At 42.1% G+C, this 22551-nt stretch overlaps 1 protein-coding gene across 2 annotated transcripts in view; it reads left to right on the forward strand.

Annotated features, from left to right (window-relative positions):
* Positions 1-22551, forward strand: part of LOC124789488 (UBA-like domain-containing protein 1) — a 131077-nt gene that overhangs the window by 60410 nt on the left and 48116 nt on the right. For both annotated transcript variants that reach the window (XM_047256868.1, XM_047256869.1), the window contains exon 2: positions 3693-3767. In XM_047256868.1, the coding sequence (XP_047112824.1) occupies positions 3693-3767 (75 nt within the window). The remainder of the gene's footprint in view (positions 1-3692; positions 3768-22551) is intronic.

A 22551-nucleotide genomic window follows, 5' to 3' on the forward strand; every position in this document is an offset into this window, starting at 1 on the left:
TGTGCTCGACGTCAACGCGCAGTAATCGCTCACCGGCGGCAGGTGGAAGCAGTGGAGTGTATATAAACCGTGTCTGGGGACGTGGAAAACAGTGCAGTCGTTGGAATGCGAAAGTGGAGCGGTTTATCTGACGTCCAAAAGGGCGTGATCATTGGCTTTCGGGCCAAGGATGGATGCATTTCCGAAATGGCTAAGTTCGTAAAAAGATCGCGTGCTTTCGTCGTTAAAATGTACCGTGCAAGGGAAAATGGCGTTGCTCAAAAACGGCTCCGAGCCAACTGTAGTGGACTTTGGATGACAGGGACGAACGACAGCAGCGGAGATGTGTACAGGCGAATAGACGTCCAACTGTTGAGCAACTGCCCGCTCAGATAAACCAAGGGGCTGCCAACACCGTCTCCTCAACGACTGTTCAGCGACGTTGCTGCGTGTTGGTCTCCGCAGCAGGCGCCTGGTTCATGCCTCGATGTTGACTACTGTTCATGGTAAGGCTAGTATTTGCCGCCAGCACCACAACTTGACACCCACCGGGTAGCACATGTGGCGTTTTCGGATGAATCACGTTTTGCGCTCCATCGGACGGATGTCGTTGGCGTGTACGACGTGAAACGCATGAAAGCGAACACCCTTTCAACTTCACTCGGGCTTTTACACAACCTTTTATCATGACTCGTCTGCAAAAAGGATTCGGTTGTGCACAGTTGCATTCGCGCCCTATGTAATAAATAGCCAGCCTAAGTACAGCAGTGAATGAATTCAAGTATTTGTCTGAGTCACGACCGCCCCCAAATGATTTACACCGACAACAGTTTAGAGTGAAAACGTCCTTATTTTACTAAATCACATCCACGATCAAAAGACCCGACCTTTGTCCCCTATCCAAAAAATGGTTCAAATGGCTCTGAGCACTATGCGACTTCTGAGGTCATCAGTCGCCTAGAACTTAGAATTACTTAAACCTAACTAACCTAAGGACATCACACACATCCATGCCCGAGGCAGGATTCGAACCTGCGACCGTAGCGGTCGCTCGGCTCCAGACTGTAGCGCCTAGAACCGCACGGCCACTCCGGCCGGCTGTCCCCTACCCTCTGTCCTGTGTCCGGTCACGTGACACTACATTAGTCAAATATATTATTTCTAAACATGGCCATCATGCATTTACAATGTTACAATATTAAAATACGTAAAACTAAATACCTTATATTATTTTGTAGACAATCATCAGATTATTTACATATTTAAGGGCACTCCACTTTTTGGCAGTTTCACCCCTCTTCTTTTGTTTAATCACGTCTTTGCCTAAAAGGTGTGGCATACGAAATACTCATTTTGCTCTACATAGATCGAAAACTGAACAGTACCTCCACAATAAAAGACAATAACTTATTATGCAGAGGTTCTCAAACATACTTACAACTTAATTTTTATTTAAAACTTGTTCTTTAATGTACAAATTATTATCCCTGCTACTATGCTTTAAATTTGAGTTTTGAACTGTTTTGAAGAGCTCTTATGTTAATGGAGTACTCCTATTTCAGTGATCAGATACCCAGCAAATCCAATGATTAGCAAGTCAAGCATACCTTACATTATTAACATATGTACCAAGTTATGCACTGAGACATAGGCAATTATGTAACTAAGTAATTCAGTGTGAAACTGTTACATGCTGGCTCCTCTCTTTATCAAGAAGGTGACTCCATAAATATATTGACTTGTGCTTGCTACACCCCAACTGTTCTTCCACAGTAAACTTTACCACATCCAGCAAATTAGTTATACTATTACAGTATCCTTGTAACCTCACACCCTGCAACCAGAGGGGAGCGTTATTATCCTGGGAATGTTTTTCGTGGCATTTCCTTGGTGAGCTCGTCGTTCTGGAACGCAAAGCGGATCAAAACAAGTAAGCATCTATCCTTGGGGACATAGCCAACCCTTACATGCTGTTTGTTTTTTTCCTCGGCACGATGGCATCTACCAGCAGGACAAAGCGCAACGTGTCACAAAGGACAGTGTAACGTATGTGGTTGGAAGACCACCAGGATGAGTTTACCGTACTCCCCTGGCCACTAAACCCCCTATTTAAACTCAGTAGTGAATCTGTGGGACCACCTCGATCGGCCTGTTCGCGCCATGGATCCTCGATCGAGGTAATGGAGTTGGCATGGCTCCATATGTCTGTCGGTACTTTCCAGAACCTCATTGACACTCTTCCTGTACGTCTCGCAGCGTCCCTCTACAGCATTGTACTACCTGCATTCTGTGCATCGTCATGGTTTCGCGGCGTAAAGACTGTTCCATAAAATTTCGGGCGTGCAGCCGCATAAATTCAGCTTCTTCTTCTAATATTTCGGCTGAATACCGTCCAGCCATCTTCAGAATGAACCGAGGTGACTAACGCTCTAGCACTTGCTCCGTCCTTTTAAACTCGAGGAGCGAACCACTGCGTATGCGGCCAAAGATCCACAAGGATCCAGAGACGTTGATAGGCGGCAAAGAGGTGTAACATATGCATGGAAATTAAATCTTTGGCTGCGCAGTCGATCCACACGGTGATATCGATGTGTCACGGAGAGCTGCACCGTCGCGACGTCTTTGTGATTTAATTACGGGAATTGCTGAATTCCATGATTTGTCCAAGCTGAAGCCGCTAGCTCTGTTAATTAAATCGTCGGTCAGTAGTGAAATAAGCAGTTGAAATTCGGTTGGCGACGAATTTAATTAATAGAGACATCGGCTTCAGCTTGTACAAATCATAGAATCCGGCACTTTCTGTAGTTAAATCACAAAGACATCGTAACAATGCAGCTCTCCGTGACACATCGATATCACCCTGTGGATTGACTGCGCAGCCTTAGATTTAATTTCCATGCATATGTTTACACCTTTTTGCCGCCTATCAACGTCTCTGGTGCCGTGTTTATCTTTGGCCGCATACGCAGAGGTTCGGTCCTCGAGCTTAAGAGGACGGAGCAAGTACTGAAGCGTTATTCACCTGAAGACGGCTGGACGGTATTCAGCCGAAATATTAGAAGATGATGAATTTATGCGGCTGCACGCCCGAAATTTTACTTTCATTCGTATTATTATTAGGAAAATATTATTGCAGGCTCCATTGAAGAGTACTATTCCTATTTTCTCTTGGTGTGTGTATATATTGTACTCACAGAAATCTTCAAATGAAGACGGTTCACTGAATGACCGGTGTGTATGCTTGTTTCCATGTTTTTACGTTAGCTCTAGTAAGTGGACGAGTTACGTTACGCCGGGTGCTCACTGGGTGTTGGAACAGGAGGGTCGAAGTGAAATTTGTGTTACATTTTTGATTACGGCCTACTTACGTGAATGGTAGACTGTAATACGTTTTCGAACATGTTTTGAAGAGAGGAGGTGGACTGCTGAATAAAAATGTAGGCCACTACTTCAAAAAGGCGTACTTGTGTTTATATCTTCGTAAACAAACGAAGTCACAAAACACGCAGTCATGTTCGTTGTGGTTCTGCTGGTAACTTAGCAACATTTGCTTGATAGTTTTTTTTCTTGTGGTCAAAAAGTTATTTGAGGTGGTCGAGATAAATAGGATACCGCTACAGCATTTTTATCCGCATCTAATGAAGAGAAAACGGAACGCTAGAGAGGGGACTCATTGCCGCTGTACTAAACTGTGGCTCCCGTTTCTGTTGCAGACGGCGCTGAGCATCTTCTTCCAGGAGGCGGCCGTTCCCAGCTGTCCGCAGCCGCCAGGCTCCAATTTTGGACAGGTGAGCGGACGAGTTGTGACCTATGGTCTCCGATGTCGCTCATTTCTTACCAAGAACAATAAACGGTGGTAAAAAAAGCTCCGCAGGTATCTAAATGGGTAAAACCGTTTTGTTTTGGGGCGGGGGGGGGGGGGGGGGGAGGGGACATCACGTAGTCATGGAAAAGAAAAAGAAACTAAATTTACTGTTTCCCTTGTCTGTAGTGTATTGTGTAAAAGCCTCATTGGGTGGACAATCTGTACAACAGGCGTGGTGCAAAGTTTAATCATAGTCACGACACTCATCATTTTTGTTACACACTGTGACAGCAGCGCTCCAAGCGGACAGTAAGCTACACTTCTGAATACGATGTCGAGTGAGTGCGAACAGTATCTTTCGTGTTATTCTTTGACATTGTCAGTGGGGAGATACATGATCTGTTGATTTAAAACATGTGTCGGTAAAAATCCTACGTCAAGATTGCAGATTTTCACAATTGATTACCGGTTTCGGCACATGACGAGCCATCCTCAGATCTAAAATACAGAAAGTTGTATACAAAAAGCGAACAGCAAAAAATTCGTTCAATATTTGAATTTCCGTTATGCTGTTGATACCAATCTAAAATGGTGTTCAGTCATTACACACCGTCGTAGTCTCAGAGCTAAGTCGACCTAAAATGAAAACTCGAATTTTATTATGCAAACTTACAACGTTAAACACTAATCAAATAATGTTACAGTGCCCATATTACCACACACGTCGCTATCAATCGTTTATATACATGTACGGCAATACGGGCTGTATAAGAATATTTGATTAATGATTAACTTTTGCCATTTACATAACCAATTACGATTTTTCATTTTAGGGCGACTTAGCTCTAAGAATACGACGATGTGTAATGACTGTCACACACTGAACAACATTTTAGATTGGTATGTACTGCATAATGGAAATTCAAATATTGAATGTATTTTTTACTGTTCACTTTCTATATACAATTTTCTGCATTTTATGTCTGAGGGCGGGACTTTAACGAGCCGAAACCGGTAATCAATAAAGAAAATTTGCAATTTTGACGTAGGTCTTGTATCCACACAGGTTTTAGTATCCTTTACATTGCTCTGTAACATAGTTTTTACACTAGGGAGCGTATGTAGTGCCATAAAAATCGACACTAACTAGAAAATGACACCATATTTGTCTTTCATTACCTTCCTAAGGACCCTGGGAGGTATGAAACATTACAATACAGAACAGTTTTTTTACTTTTTTTACGATTCTCCTCTCACCTACAGATATTTACTGAAAAATGTCGTTTTCTTTTAAAAGCAAAAAAATTGCAAACAATGTGAAGTTTTCTTCACTACACTTCAAGTCAGATCAGTGAATGAAGGAAACTTTTATGCAATGCAATACCTACACTGAAACTTCCTACGGAAATATGTACTTACATGAACTCTAATTCGGGACCAACGCCTGCCGCGAGCACCGACTGAGCTACTCAAGTACGACTCACGACCCGTCCGCGCAGCTTTACTTCCGCCAGTATTTCATCTCCTACCTTCCAAATTTCACAGAAGTTTTCCTGATAAATCTGCGGGATTCTCAGTTGGTGGAACATTTGCCCGCGAAAGGCAAAGGTCCCGAATTCGGGCCTCGATACAGCACACAGTTAATCTTCCACGAATTTTCATAACAGCGCACAATCTGCTGCAGTGTGAAAATTTCGTTTGCAGTACCTACATTTTTAACGTACCAAATAAGCCATCACAATTATTCGTAACACAGAAGAAACCAATTCCACAATTGTTGCTACGTCTGCGCCACAGACTGCAGGAATCTTCAGCTTATTCGCTTTTGAAGCAAGAGTAATTACACTTATAAAATATTCGTGTTTTAGAAAGTCAAGTGATGCTTAAGACAGGGCGAATCATTAGAGCCGTACATAATTGTTACATGTCAAGAGAGTGTCTATCAACAAAATAACAACACACAACAGAAATATATGTATGCTTCTCAATCATGAAATATATGTTTATGTTTTATTGCTTTTAAGTGAAGTAAACTGAAATTATACATTTATTCTAAAGTATTTGTTCATGAATAAGTTGCCAGTCCCAAGTCCGGGGCCTCATTTCGCAAGTGATGAGGAAGGAGGAGGGGGAGGAGTAACACCTCGTTAAAAAACACGGGTCCATCTGGCTCCGGATGGCACCTGCCTAGGGTTACTAGGTGAAACGTGGTCAACAGTCTCAAAGGCGGAAGAGGAAGTTCAGATTCCCAACGGCGGAGAGAGCGGAAGAACTACCTCCAGGACTCACAATCTTGGTTGTATTTTTTGTGGCCTTTGGACCACACCCACAATAACTTTCATCAATCATGGAAGTGTGTGACGTAAACTATTTTACCCCAGGTGGACGATCCACCGTACGCCAGTACGTCAGCAGAGTCTGCAACATTGCACAAAGTCCAGTTGGAGTGTCTTGGAATCTAATCCAAATTTCAACACAGGCAATCAACATACCTAGCAACTTTCAATGCAAACTCATTGTTGAAAACCGGAAAACTGAAACATCTAACAGATCCACAACATACTCATAACAGCCATTCAAGAAACACGATACATGGATACAGATACCTTCGATTCCAAAGATTTTAGGTTATACAAAGGGAAAGTGGGACCGAGAGTAATGAAAAATGTACCACATTTTGGAACAGCCTCTGTAATCAACAAACAAATCTTGAACTCAATAGTTGACTTTGATTCCCAATCAGAAAGAATCTCAAGTCTTACATTCACAAGCACAAACAAAATCTACACAATTAGCAATGCACATGCCCCTATAGATGAAGATAACAGGGAAAACAAAGAAAAAGTGGAGGCCTTTTGGAATCATCTAGATGACATTATTCAGAAAATTCCAGATAAAAACATCATCATTCTTCTTGGAGACTTTAATGCAGAGATTGGTAAAGAAAAAAGATATAAGAAAATAGTTGGAGGCTATCCTGCACACAAAAGAACAAACAGAAATTGTGTGAGGCTAATAGAACTTTGCCAAGCACACAATTTAATTCTTAAATCTACAGCTTTCAAGAGACTACCACGAAGACAGAAGACGTGGATATCTCCAAATCCTAGCCTTGGGGAATTTCAACTTGATCATGTGGCAATCAAGAAGATTTCTCTCAAAGAAATCATGAATGTTAGGGCACTCAAGGGTGCAAATTTGGATTCAGACCACAACCGTTCCAAAATTAAGTTCAAAGTCACCCCAAACAGGAAACGCAGCATGAAACAAATTGAGGGTCGGAAGTACAGCACGGAAAAGATATTAAAATCAGATGAATTCACAAAAGCAACAGAAACCATTCAGACACAAAGCTACGAGAATATCAAGGAAAACATCATTACTACAGCCGAACGGATAGCACCTAAAATAAAAAGTAAAAAACATGACTTGTGGTTGCTTGGAATGTGATTCCCTCATTGAAACAAGAAAACAGGCTTGGCAAAACTGGCAATCACAGAAAACAGAAGAAAGCAGATTGAATTTCATTACAGTTAGAAAACTGGTAGGTAAAAATATAAAATGGATTAAGAAGGCACATGAAAACAAAACTCTCCTCCGAATTGATGAAGAACTTGCTAAAAACAACATAAGAGAAGCTTTTACAGAACTTTCAAACAAAGGTTAACTAGATACAAAGCACCCACTCTCCAATTTAGAGATGTAAATGGGACCGTCGCTCATAATAACACGGAAAACTGCAAAGTACTAGCAGGCTACCTTGAGAAAATCTTGAATTGTGCACCCATCCTTGAAAAATTTGAATCCATGCAAAATAACAGTGAGAAGCCGGACTCAGAACTACGGACGACTGAAGAACTACATAAGGTCATTTCAGAACTTAAAAACAACAAACCGTCCGGAGAAAACCAAATAGTGACCGAACTATGGAAAAAGGCTGACACAAATGCAATTACATCCCTTCAGTGTGTTTTCGATAAAATCTAGAAAGAAGAAGAGATACCCACAGAATGGAGAATAGCTCTCATCCACCCTATCCACAAGAAAGGTTTGAAGACAGACCCCAAGAATTACAGAGGAATACCACTGCTCTATATAACATACAAGATTCTTTCTAAAGTCCTTTTGAACAGGGCAGATCCGCAATTGGACCCGCAAATCGGGGATCACCAGGGAGCTTTTAGAAAGGGTATATCGTGTTCAGAACAAATACTAAACCTCAAAAATATCTTGGCATACCAAAAATCAAGGGCAAAGACATATTTAATCTTATTCATTGATTTCAAAAAAGCATATGATTCGTTTGATAGAGATTCTGTATTATCAGTCCTGGAAGAAATGGATTTGGATAAGAAAACAACTAATATTATAAAAGCTACCCTTACAAATACTTTTTCGAAGGTTAATGTTATGGGCGAATTATCGGAACCCTTTGAAATAAAAAATGGAGTGCGACAGGGGGATGGGTTCTCATCGTTGCTGTTCAATTGTGCATTTGAGGAAGTAGTCAGAGAATGGAACACAAATATTAAGAGTGGTATAAGACTGGGTTGCAAAAAGAAGAACCTTAAAGTAAATTGCATTGCTTTTGCAGATGATATGGCCCTTTTTGCTGAAACAGTGGAAGAAGCACAGGAGCAAATCCTTGAACTAAAGAAACAAGCAGGTAAAATAGGTCTTCACATCTCCTTTGATAAAATGAAGATATTGACAAACATCAAGCACTCATGTAAATACCTCAAAGTTCAAGAACAAAAGATTGAAAGAGTAAAAGAATTCAAATATCTCGGAGAATGGATTAGTTGGAATGCCGGGGAAAGGAAAGCAATAGAATCCAGAAAAATAAACTTGAATTGGCCTTCCAACCAACAAAAAATTCATACAATAAAAAATCCCTTTCATAGGGGTCCAAAATTACACACTACAAGACAGTGATTAAGCCAGAAGCAGTGTATGCAGCCGAAACACTAAACATGAATTTCAAAAGCCAAATGGAGAAACTTGAGCTAAAGGAAAGAAAAATTTTAAGAAAAATCGTATGACCAAAATTTCAAGACAATAAAATTATATACATCAAAAATGAAACTCTCTACAAGAAAATTGAGAAACTTTCAGATACTATGCGAAAAAGGAGGATAAATTTTTATGGTCATCTTCGCAGTATTAATTCCAATAGATGAACTAAACAAATCTTTGGCTTTTTCCGTAACCGGAAACCGAAACCCAACTGGTTTAAAGAAACTCTGAAAGACATAGTAGAATTAAAGATTTCAGAAAATTCGCGTATTGATCGAACAGCAAAATTAATTATTAAAGATGAAAACATAAGGTTCCAAGACATATCTACACAAAAGACCAAACCCTTCATCTCGATAGAAGAGAGGAAAAGAAGATCAGAAAGAATGAAGAAATACTGGGCCCTAAGAAAAGAACAACGCATAAAGAAATGATTGATCCAGCGTACCCCAAAGAGAGTGAAACGAAAGAAGAAGAATGAGTTGTAGCTTATGTCCCTGAACGTTCATTTCTCGATCACTCATGTTCTTGATAATTTCCGAAAGCATGGAAACAAAACATGTAATAACTGTTTCATTAAAGAGATGGAAAAATAATTACAAATAAACATCTGTTTTATTGCTGGTTTTCCTCCCGCCAGGGTTGCCAGTTGTTCCAACTGTCAGACGGTAATTATTTTGTTCTCAGAAGTGAGTGTCGCGACTATATATGTTAGGCTGTTGTTTAACTGAGTTTCGTAGTCTCATCGTACTCTCCAGGATATTTTGATTGCTACTCATTGTAGTGGTTTACTTTTTTTTTTGGCTAATGTAAACATAAATAGTCAGCAGAAGTTCCGCTGCTGCAAGTTTTCTGTAATCTTATTTTTATCTGGAGTGTTTACCGTCGGGTCCGTGACTCCTTACATTCGTAAAATACAAAGCAAGTAACATCAGCCTTCTGTCGCAAATGTTGTTTCTGTTCGTACTTCTAGCGTGCACAGTTTATAACAGAAGTAAATAGCTCTACATAATTGTTCTTTACGGCACATATGTTTCATCTGACTAGACTAACATATATCTTTAATAGGGTCAGTAGAAACTGTCGTCAAAAAATAATGACAAATAATATATTAAGCAACTTAAGATGAGCCTTACCAGAACGATATACATCGCGCTTTAATTAAAACCTTGTTTGAGACTGCTGACGTCCACTCCTTTATATTTTACGACTACAAACATGAGCTTCCGCAGAAATTCAGCCGTGAGGGACAATATTCTAAAACAGGTATTTTTTATGTAACTAATTTGGTGAGCTCCAAGAGGCAAAGAAAACTTGTTGTGTACTGAACATTTAATAGTTATTCACCCGGTATTTTCTTAATGGTAAAAAGTAAAGGCGCCCTGAGTTTGAACGTTGGTTTGATCACCACAGTGCTTTCCTAGTCGTCGTCTTGTTGGGAGATGGCACGCCGTTGCATTCTTCCGACCTGTAAATGTAGTTACCCGGATAGTTACAAGGGGGCCTACAGTTTAACGAAGAATCAGAACATAGCTGCATCAAGGCATTTTTCAAATTGACGAAAATTGCTAGAGGTAAAGGAAATTAGAAGACTGATAAAAAAAAACGAGGACTGATGAAGGATCGATCCCAAGACTGTTGGCTCGTTAATGTGGTACTTTTTCATTGAACCAGCTAAAAGTGCATTACTTTAATGCCTAGATGATAAGCGTATTGTCTTAGTGCCTGCATCTCGTGATATAGTTAATATGAATACGGATGAACCATTCTGAGTTAACAATCTCAAATTACAACCTCGTGCAATTAAATCTAGCATATCCAACGCTCTAAAAAGTAGAGCAAGAAAAAGTGTACAAAATATAATTTTATTCATGCATCAGTTATACTAGGTTAACACTGAAAATTAGAAATCTGAATTAGAAGAGACTGCCGTTCGTTTAGGAATTCCTATTTTATAACAGAAAAGTCGCCGATTAATACTCCCCAGAGTTGAGAAACAGACAATAACATAACACTTATTCAACTATGATGCCTAATATATTTTTATTTTGTTTTCAAACCTTTAAATCTTAGCGTGTTAGCAGATTTATTGCAGTATATTCATGCCTATTATTTTTTTATACTGACTGCCATAGTAAAAGTTAAACAAATGCGTTTTGAAAGCTGTATTTTTTTGTAAAGTACTGATTAAAACTAAATAAATTGGAGAAAGATAGGAAATTAAGGAGATGCGAACTGGATACATTGAAACAATCAGAAGTTGGCCGTTTCTCAAAGCGAGCATTAGTTAACATTGACTGCAACAGGGGAAAGGAATACAACAGAAGATGACTAAAGCTTTGAGGGACGGAATACTGAAGGCAGAAGATGATGAAATAGACAACAAGACAAGACCTACTAGAAATCCAAGGATACCCCGGGTGACATTGGACTTCATTATGGAAATGAGGAAATACAAAAAGTAGCAACTTGTAGGCAAAAGAGAATACAAACATGTGCAAAATGAGATTGACGGAAAGCGCAAAATGGGAAAGCAGGAATTGTTAGAGGACAAATGCAAGGCCATAGCAGCATAAACGAGTAGGTGAAAGATATATACCACATGTAGGAAAATTAAAGAAATGTTTTTGGGAGGAAATAGAAGTAGTTGTTGAAATATCAGGAGCTCATATGACATACATTGGTGGATTATCAACCGCCAATTTAAATCATAATTTGTAGTTTGTCGTCCACAGTGGATATAATAATCTATTGTTCCTCATATGTATAAACGATCTTCCTTCTAATATGCAATAAGCAGAATTCTTTTTGTAGGTAACACTAGAATTGTAGTTGTAATACAAGCATACATACAGCAGCAGAAGAAGTGGTAAACAAGTTTCTTAAAAATACCGTTAACTGGTTTTCTGCGAATAGCCTCATCCGCAATTTTAAAAAGGCATTACATTTTCAGTTCTGCACTTGCAGGTGCTCTACACCAATGATAACGGTAACACATGAAATAATAAATAGAGCGGAAATTTCAGTATTCTTAGGTGTCCTTAATGGTGAAATTTAAACTGGAAAAAACACATTTTGAAACTTCCAAAACAACTTACTTCAGCGACATGTGCACTTAGAATCATTGCAAATCTTGGGAGAACCAAATCATTAAGCTGACATATTTTGCATATTTTCATTCAATAATGTCTTGTGAAGTAACATTCTGGGGTAACATATCTTTAAAAAAGAAATTCTTTGCTCAAAAACGTGCATTAAAAATAATATATGGTGCTCACCCACGACAATCTTTAGGCATTTCGACTCCTGCTTTGCAGTATATTTATTCTCTCACGAAGTTTGTTGTAAATAATCCACTGCATTTAAAAAGGAACATTGATGTACATAATTACAATACCAGAAGGAAAAGTGACATTCATTACTTCACATTAAGGTTGTCTTTAGCACAAAAATGGGTGCACAATGCCGCAACTAAAATTTTTAATAAGTGATAACTTACCCAATTATATAAAATGTCTGACAGTCAGCAAAATAAAATTTGGAAACAAACCGAAAGAAAATTTCTTCTTGACAACTCCTTTTGTTCCGTAGAACTAGTTCCATTATTGTTATGTGTAAAAGGTGCTGGATATGAATTACTAAGTATATATATATATATATATATATATATATATATATATATATATATATATATAACAGCATTATTAACCACAAAACTTACAAATATTCAGCATGTATTTACAAATTAATTTTCTATGTGAATGTAAAATTATTCGGTACACATTTTACTATTTACCTTGCAAATGATACAATGAACATGAAACTAATTAACTGAAGGACATTGTCTAAACCTCCATAGCACATGGATGCCAGTATTCAGCGAAAAAGGGGAAGCTGAAAGCTGTACGTCATATAAAGGCTGAAGAAGAAATGCCGCTCTTGGAGGTTGGTATGCGATTCTTCGTACGGATTCAAGACAAAAGTTTATCTAGCAAAATCGGATCGGGTGCATTTGAAAACACATGTATGAAAACTTGGAGCTGGCAGCACTGTCACATCGTTCGGCGCATCAGAATCAAACCCACATATAACATGATAGAACTGTGGTTCGAATCCTCGTCAGGTTCTCGTAAGCCGGACATCATTTTGAGACATGACAGTAGCCTGTCACGTGACAGTGGGATCCATTAAACTCCGTGCATGTGTCTACTAACCACACAGTGCAAAACCACAACTGGTCCTGTGAAGATCATGTAGAGTGGCTTCCTGCTGAAGTAAACAAACGATGAATTCGTCGGTATGCTTTTGGTCCTAGGTATTGCTGCTACACGTGTGTATGGCGCATGATACCGTCAAAGTGTCCGTCCTGCTAAGAATATTTTTCATCGCCTGGGGCAACGCCTTCGGGAAACCGGTAATCTTCGTCCACAAGTAATGTATAGAATCTGTCTAAGGACTTACAGAAGTACTCGTGATCTTGCAAGACAGTTTGGGTTATCTCAAAGACTGGTTGTTGAAGTGTTGCACGATGAAGAACTACACGTTAACTCAACACCTGCGGCCAGAAAACCGAGTACAGTTTCGTAAATGGGCTCTTTTGCACCAAATGGAAGATAACGAACAAATAAGGTGATATGCACTGATGAATCTAGCTTCACTCGTGAAGAAGGTATTTTCACCCTCCACAACAGCCACTATCGGTCAGAACATAACCCACATGTCACCTGTGAACGTGGCTTTCAGGCATGCTTTGGTATAAACCTGTGGGCCGCAATCGTGGGAGGAGTGCTTTTGGGCCATTACCTATTGCTGGACAAGTTGAATGCGCCCCTGCATCGTAGGTCTCTGTGCAATACTTTGCCTGACGCATTAGAGAACTTTCTACTTGGTGTTCGACGACAGCTATGGTTTTAGCATGATGCACCGTCGCAGTCTGGAATTAATGTGCGAAACTATTTACATGAAGCGTTTCGAGGGAAATTCTTTGGTCGCGTAAGTCCGTTGGCCTGGCCTCCTCGTTCCCTGGACCTTAATCTACTAGATTTGTTTGGGGGGGTGGGGGAGGGGGGTACTTAAAAGAACAGGTTTATAGCACACCACTCACGGACGTTCACGACTTAATAGGACGCGTGAATGCCGCTTCGGCAATGGCGGATGCAGATGTGTTGCTGGGGTCCCGCAAAGTGTGATCCAGCGATTGGCGAAGTTTTTTCAAATGCTGGGTGATCGCTTTGAACATCTTCTCTAAAGCAAACCTTGCTCTTAAGTCCGTATTGGCTCTCTGTCAAGATAAGCCTGGACGTCAAACGTATAGAATGGAATTATTGTGCGTAACATAATGTCCACTCTAGTGTAGCCTACCTATTGTGTTTCTTGTACCTTATTGGATGCAGACGATGTTACTGTATCCACTATTATTTTCTTATGGCTTTATTTGTTGGTTCAAATGGCTCTGAGCACTATGGGACTTAACTTACAAGGTCATTAACCCCCTAGAACTTAGAACTACTTAAACCTAACTGACCTAAGGACATCACACACATCCATGCCCGAGGCAGGATTCGAACCTGCGACTGTAGCGGTCGCGCAGTTCCAGACGCTTTATTTGTGCCAAGGGCAAAACAAAGTGGTCGTTTACGCTGTAAGAAATTCATGTTATGTCTTAATGTTTAAATAAAGCTAACAATAACAGAAAGAAATACACAAGATACCACAACATGAAGGTGTAAATTGGTTACAGTTAGATGCTTTAACTGACAAAAGAATGTCTGACGCGAACGCTACTCGAACATCGGCGAGTCTGCATATACATTCCCCACGGCATTGACTCATCTCACTGAGCAAATGGGACACTCCCAGCACAGCGCAGAGTTCATGCTCCCTGTTCTTGGCCGCGCTGCACGCAGTTACAGGGTTGCCAGAGCTTCGTTTTTTTTATTTTTTTTTATTTGCATTTCTGTTAAACCTGTTAGCGAAACTAGGTTCTGCTACATACACTTTCGTCATGAATTGGGATGTTGAATCGCATGCTGGCCGCCAAGTGCGGAATTTTTTTCTTCACCCTGTAATGAGGGACTGTACTGAGAACAATCTGACAGAGCACTAAAAGACCTAAGTCGGAGCAAGGCCCGTGGATTAGATGACGTTCACTCGTATGTATTGCGATCGTTGGGAGAGCGAGCCATGACAAAACTATTCCATCTGGTGTCAGCAAAATATTTGAGACAGACGAAATACACTCAGACTTCAAGAAGAATGTAATAATTCTAGTTGTAAGAAAGATAAATGGTGGCAAGTGTAAATATAACGGAACTATCAGTTTAATTGTCATAGCTGCAAAATACTTGACACGAATCATTTACAGAGGAACGGCAAACCGATAGAAGCGGATCACTGTAACGGTCAGTTTGGCTTCTGCTGAAACATAGCAGCACGCGAGCAATACTGCCCCGACGACTTACCTCCGAAGACAGATTGAAGAAAAACAAATTTACGTTTATAGCATTCGTAAATTTAGACAGCGCTTCTGATAGCGTGAACTGCAGGACACTCTTGTGTAGAGTAGAATTGTGTGGAGAGCTGCATCAAACCAGTCTTCAGATTGAAAACCAGAGCAACTATAACTACGATTGTGTAAAGTCTTGCGTCAGTTAATCACTGGTAAAATAATTGTGGAAATAAAGGCAGCAATTTTGACCTCTTCAAGCATTTTGCGCCTTCTTACGCCTAATCTCTATGCAAAATATGATAGAGGCACTGAAAATTTTTCAGTTACTCACAGAGAGTGGTTGCATCGGAACGTAATTGGAATTTCATCCTGCCTAGTTTGGGAGAAGAAACAAGATTTAAGTTGTCCTTGATATTGCGCCGCACGAGTAGTTGGGCGATTGTCTTTCGCTTCACGCACGTGAAAAACGTTCCGATTTTATCTCCGTAATTTTTGTTTATCGCCGTCCGTCGCTTCGTTCGCGAGTGGCGAAAAGCGGGCAACATATAGGCAGGCCATACACTCAAATGCGCGATTACTGCGCGACCCAAACGCCGACTCGACTTCCAAAGGACGCCTGCGACGGTTCCCGAGAAATCTTAGGGCAGCCGCCTGCTGCATTTGAGCCACGTGTCACGAATGGAAGGGCAACTCGTGCAGCCGAATAGCCTACTGTGCGCAGCGTAGAGTCCAGTTGTCAGTCAAGGCACCCATGAAAACGTGACCAGGGCTGACAGAATAACCTCGGAACGCAAAGGCTTGGCTTTCATGCCGTCAGACGGAATCTCCCGACACCAGCGCTTGCAAAATTCATTCACTGAACACCTGCGAGCCGACAAAATACACAGCTAAAAATTGTTCGTGTTTTGGTCATTAATAGTGAGGCAGGTTTGATACAGTTCTCAATACCTGCCACCGCTACCCTCTCCATTGCAGCGTATCTGCTGTGTCCACTATCAGCAATCCGTTCCTGCAATTTTTTCCTCCCACCGTCTATTCAGCTTCAGCTTTAGCTTTCAGCAAAGACATGTCATAATATGTACCCAGCCGTTCTATCTCTTCGAATCGAAGTTTTGCTTACTAGGCATTTTTTCTCGTTCGCTCCATGCATGACGTATGTCCTCATTACTTACGTGATCAATCCCTCTGATCTTCAATAGTCGGGCCGCGAGGGATTAGCCGAGCGGTCAAAGGCACTGCATTCTTGGACTGTGCGGTTGGTCCCGGCGGAGGTTCGAGTCCTCCCTCGGGCATGGGTGTGTGTGTTTGTCCATAGGATAATTTAGGTAAAGTAGTGTGTAAGCTTAGGGACTGATGACCTTAGCAGTTAAGTCCCATAAGATTTCACACACATTTTAACTTTTTTTTTTTCTTCAATAGTCCCTTGTAACATCACACTTCAAAGGCTTCTGTCTGGATTTTTCTCGATGTGCAAGCTTCCACTGCCATGAAGGTTTATGCCAAATCTTGCCTGAAAGCAACGTTGACAGGTGACATGCGGGTTGTGTTCTGACTGACAATGACTTTTGTGGAGGTTGAAAATGCCTTCTTCACCAAAGGACATTAGTCTCTGAGATGCTATCTGGAATTTGCCATTTCATGCATTGTGTTGTACAGTTGCCGGATGTCAGTCTGTGGGATGGAGATCCACGCCCGTTGCACTGGCTCAGTCAATAAAGAGACGATTAATGCGCTTTGTGGATGACGCTGGGGTTGCCTTCCGATGATGTCTCATATGAAACTTCCTGGCAGATTAAAACTGTGTGCCGGACCGAGACTCGAACTCGGGACCTTCGCCTTTCGCGGGCAAGTGCTCTACCATCTGAGCTACCCAAGCACGACTCACGCCCCTACCTCACAGCTGTACTTCCGCCGGTACCAAGTCACCTACTTTCCAAACTTCACAGAAGCTCTCCTGCGAACCTTGCAGAACTAGCACTCCTGGAAGAAAAGATATTGCAGACACATGGCTTAGCCACAGCCTGGGGGATGTTTCCAGAATGAGATTTTCACTCTGCAGCGGAGTGTGCGCTGATATGAGATTTCCTGGCCGATTAAAACTGTGTGCTGGACTGTGACTCGAGCTCGGGACGTGTGAGGACGAGTCGTGAGTTGTTCTTGGGTAGCTCAGATGGTAGAGCACTTGCCCACGAAAGGCAAAGGTCCCGAGTTCGAGTCTCGGTACGGCATACAGTTTTAATGTGCCAGGAAGTATCATATCAGCGCACACTCCGCTGCAGAGTGAAAATCTCATTCTGGATGTCTCATATGATCTCGATTGGAGAGAGATCTGGTGATCGAGCAGTTCATGACAACATGTCGACACTCTGTAGAGCACGTTGGATTACAACAGCGCCATGTGGGCGAGCGTTATCGTGTTGGAAAGCATCACCAACAATGCTGTTCATGAATGCCACCACGATAGATCGAATCGCCATATTTATGTACTGTTTTGCAGTCAGGGTGCGTTGGATAACCAAAAGAGTGCTCCGGTTGTCATACGAAATCGCTCTCCAGACCATAACTCCAGGCGTAGATCCATTGTGTGTCTAGCATGCAGACAGGTTGGCTGCAGGCCCTCAACTGGCCTCCTCCTAACCAACACACAGCTATCACTGACTCCGAAGCAGAACAAGCTTTCATTAGAAAACACAGCATATATCCACCCTGCCCTCTAATGAGCTCTCGCTTGACACGACTGAAGTCGCAAATGGCGGTGCTTTGCGATCAGTGGAATGCACGCTACAGGGCCTCTGGCTCGGATCTGTCCTTTAAGTAACCGATTTGTAATAAGCTGTTCGTTGTGTCACTGTGGTGCCAACTGCTGCTCAGGTTGCTGCTGCAGAGGCGGTACGATGCGCCAGAGCCATTTGCCGAACAAGATGGTCTCTCCTCACGGTAGTGCCACGTGACCGTCCGGGGCCTAGTGTTCTTGCGACAGTACAGTCTCGTGACCACCGCTGCCAGCGATCACGTACAGTGGCCTACATTCCTGCCAAGTCTTTCTGCAGTATCGAAGTAGAAACATCCAGCTTCTCGTAGCCCTACATGACCTCGTTCAAACTCTGGGTGTTGTTGCTAATGGCGTCTTTGTCGCCTTGAAGATATTCTGGACTAACGTCATCGCACCACATTCAATCTCAAAGTAACTAATGCTCACAACCGTTACAATGTTTATTTAATACAAACATGATTTGCATCATCGTAGTGAGGCTATTAGCGCCACTCTCATGCGACTTGTGCGAAATCTGAATAGACAACGTCTTCCACATCTAGAGACACGCCTACCAACTTCCGTTTATGTCGCACAACTCCTTCTTGATGTGGCTATTTTTTTCCCGTCAGTGTATGTTCACTCATTTGGTAATTTTCGTTTATAGACCTTTTTGCTTCCGTTCACATGTTACCTGTCTCACTGAGAGAGTTTTTTTCTTAATCCATGTACAGCAGAGAAGTCTCCGTCAGGAATATTTAAAAGAGAGCTGTAAAACAGCGGGCGCGGAGTTAAAGTATGCAGTGGTACCTCATTTGTCCGGATTGCGGGACCTGGGTCCACTACATAATCGGAAGCCCACAGAAGCAGAAAACAATAGGATGACATAGGTTAAATGCCACAAACACATGTTTTTATATTTATCCCCCCACCCCCATGAACCATGGCACTTGCCGTTGGTGGGGAGGCTTGGGTGCCTCAGCGATACAGATAGCCGTACCGTAGGTGCAACCACAACGGAGGGGTATCTGTTGAGAGGCCAGACAAACGTGTGGTTCCTGAAGAGGGGCAGCAGCCTTTTCAGTAGTTGCAGGGGTAACAGTCTGGATGATTGACTGATCTGGCCCTGTAACACTAACCAAAACGGCCTTGCTGTTGTGGTACTGCGAACGGCTAAAAGCAAGGGGAAACTACAGCCGTAATTTTTCCCGAGGGCATGCAGCTTTACTGTATGGCATGGAGAGCTGCATCAAACCAGTCTCAGGACTGAAAACTACAACAACAACAACTATTTATTTTCAGATAAATGTTGACCAGATATTGGAAAAAGTGAGATTTTTAATCTGAAATAATCAGCGCGTTTCTTTTGAGCCAGATTCGTTTGTCGCTTATTTGCAGCATTATCATTTGGGCATCTCACCGTTCTGTTTCGCATAGCGCTTCAAATAAAACAATATTTTGTTCAGCTGCATTGTTGCCGCTGTATGTGTCATAATGTATTCAGACGGAGCGCCAGCTTCATTAGATAATCCATCATCACAATCGCCATTGTCTGCAGACGAATGAAAGACGTTCATTTCATCATTATAAATTATACCGTAGCCATTGTCATTTCGAAGTAAACCATTTACGCTATTGACATCTATGTTTGAGAATCAAAAAATGGCTCTGAGCACTATGGGACTTAACGTCTGAGGTCATTAGTCCCCTAGAACTTAGAACTACTTAAACCTAACTAACCTAAGGACATCACACACATCCATGCCCGAGGCAGGATTCGAACGTGCGACCGTAGCGGTCGCGCGGTTCCAGACTGAAGCGCCTAGAACCGCTCGGCCACTCCATCCGGCGTCTGAGAATCCTGGAATGATGTTCTTCCACTCTGAAGCTGTTGGAGTTCCAATACCAAATTAGGCAGCAATGTTTTTCGACAATTCTCTGTTATCCAACTTTTGCAGTGCTTTTTGTCCACGGGCACTACCATCTTCTATCTGTTTGATATGTGTGAGTTGAAACTCATGTCATTTTACACTCGGGGAGGGTGGAGGGGGGAGGGGGTTGCAGCAATTCAGTACTGTAGTGTTCAATGTCAATAAATGACAACTGAATTCTTGCCAAGATCTACTACGGAAGTTGAATGAATTTAAATATAATTATTCTCGTCGTAAATTATTGGCCCTATTACGTCCGGAATATCAGATGACTTCAAGAACGCTTGAAGATGGCAAGAAGTGGCTTGCCGAAATATCGTGCCTTTTGGACGACGCTACTCGGCTGAATACCCGAGAAATTTTCAAGATTTCTGTACGCCGGGAAAACCTCAGTTTACACAAATACTGTACAGTTACTAAAAAGGTCCGATTATTGAGAGATAAACGATGTACATACTAACATGTAATGTAATTAACTAGAACAAATATTGTACACTAAGGTGACCAAAGTCATGGGATAGCGATATGCACATATACAGATGACGGTAGTAGCGCGCCGGCAGCAGTGGCCGTGCGGTTCTAGGCGCCTCAGTCCGGAACCGCGCGACTGATACGTCGCAAGTTCGAATCCTGCCTCGGGCATGGATGTGTGTGATGTCCTTAGGTTAGTTAGGTTTAAGTAGTTCTAAGGGACTGATGACCTCAGATGTTAAGTCCCATAGTGCTCAGAACCATTTGAACTATTTGGTAGTATCGCGTACACAAGGTTTAAAAGGCCAGTGCATTGCGAAGCTGTTATTTGTACTCAGTGATGTGAAAAGATTTCTGACATGATTGTGACCGCACGGCTGGAGTTAACAGACTCTGAACGCGGAATGGTAGTTGAAACTAGACGCATGGGACGTTCCATTTCGGAAATCGTTAGGAAATTTAGTACTTTGAGATGCACGGTGTCAAGAGTGTATCGAGAATACCAAGTTTCAGGCATTAAATCTCACCATGGGCAACGCAGTGGCCGATGACCTTCACTTCACAGTGGAGAGTAGATACGTTTGCGTACAGGTGTCAGTGCTAACAGACAAGCAACACTGCGTGAAAAAATCGCAGAAATCGATGTGGGACGTGCGACAAACGAATCCGCTTGGATACTGCGGCGAAATGTGGCGTTAATGGACTATGACAGCAGGCGACTGACGCGAGTTGTGTTTGCTAACAGCGCGACAGCGCCTGTCCTGGGCTCGTGACCGCATCGGTTGGACCCTAGACGACTGGAAAACCCTGGCCGGGTCAGGTGAATCCCGATTTCAGTTGGTAAGAGCTGATGGTAGGTTTCGAATGTTGCGCAGACCCCACGAAACCAGGGATTCAAATTGTCAGCAAGGCACTGTGCAAGTTGGTGGTGGTTGCATATTGGCTCGGACTGTGCTTACGTGGACTGGACTGGGTTCTGTGATCCAACTGAACCGATCGTTGACTGGAAATGATTGGGGTTTGGCTACTTGGAGACCATTCATGGACTTTATGTTCCCAAACAACGATGAAATTTTTATGGATGGCTGCACCATCTCACCAGTTTGAAGAACATTCTGGACAATTAGAGCGAATGATTAGCCACGCAGCTCGCCCGACATGAAGCTCATCGAACATTTATGGGGCAAAATCGAGAGGTCAGTTCCTCCACAAAAGCCTGCATTGGCAACACTTTCGTAATTATGGCGGCTATAGGGGCAGCGTGGTTCAGTATTTCTGCAGGGGTCTTCCAACGACTTGTTGACCGTGCAATGTCGAGTTGCTGCACTACTCTAGGTAAAAGAAGGTGTGACACGATATTAGGAGGTATTCCATGAAATTTGGCACCTCAGATAAAAAGATGCCTCAGCATCTGAAGGCAAAAGTACGTATATATGGGACCATGGTACGCCCAGCAGCAATGTATGGGACTGAGTGTCGCTCTATGACGAAACAACTGAAGCAAATGTTACACACCATGGAGATGAAGATGCTTGGATGGTCCATGGGGCTGACACGATGTGACCACGTATAAAATACAGACGTCCGACAAAGGTTTGGTGTCGCGCCGATCACCGACAAAGTGAGGGAAGCCCGTCTCCGCTGGTACGGCCACGTCATGGAAAGCAAGACAACTCATTTGTAAAAACAGCTCTCTACATCAACCCAGGAGGAACAAGACCACCAGGAAGACCGGCAAACAGATGGACTGACAACGTCAGGGAAGACACGCACGTTGTTGGCTTAAGACCAGAAGATGTCAACGACAGGGAGAAATGGAGGAGATGTAGCAAAACAGCAGACCCCGCAAGTCGGGATTAATGTTTGGAAAGAGAGAGAGAGATTTGTCACTTCAGTGTATGAAATAATACGCTTGCTTAAATCTTTCACCTTTCTTTGTTTTTTTGTTTTCTTTTGCTTGTTTAAATAGCCGTGTTTGTTAGACTATTCCCCTGGCTCTCAGTTTAAAATACAGTCCTGGAAATTGAAATAAGAACACCGTGAATTCATTGTCCCAGGAAGGGGAAACTTTATTGACACATTCCTGGGGTCAGATACATCACATGATCACACTGACAGAACCACAGGCACATAGACACAGGCAACAGAG

This window comes from Schistocerca piceifrons, chromosome 3 (assembly GCF_021461385.2).
Source record: "Schistocerca piceifrons isolate TAMUIC-IGC-003096 chromosome 3, iqSchPice1.1, whole genome shotgun sequence".
NCBI lineage: Eukaryota > Metazoa > Arthropoda > Insecta > Orthoptera > Acrididae > Schistocerca > Schistocerca piceifrons.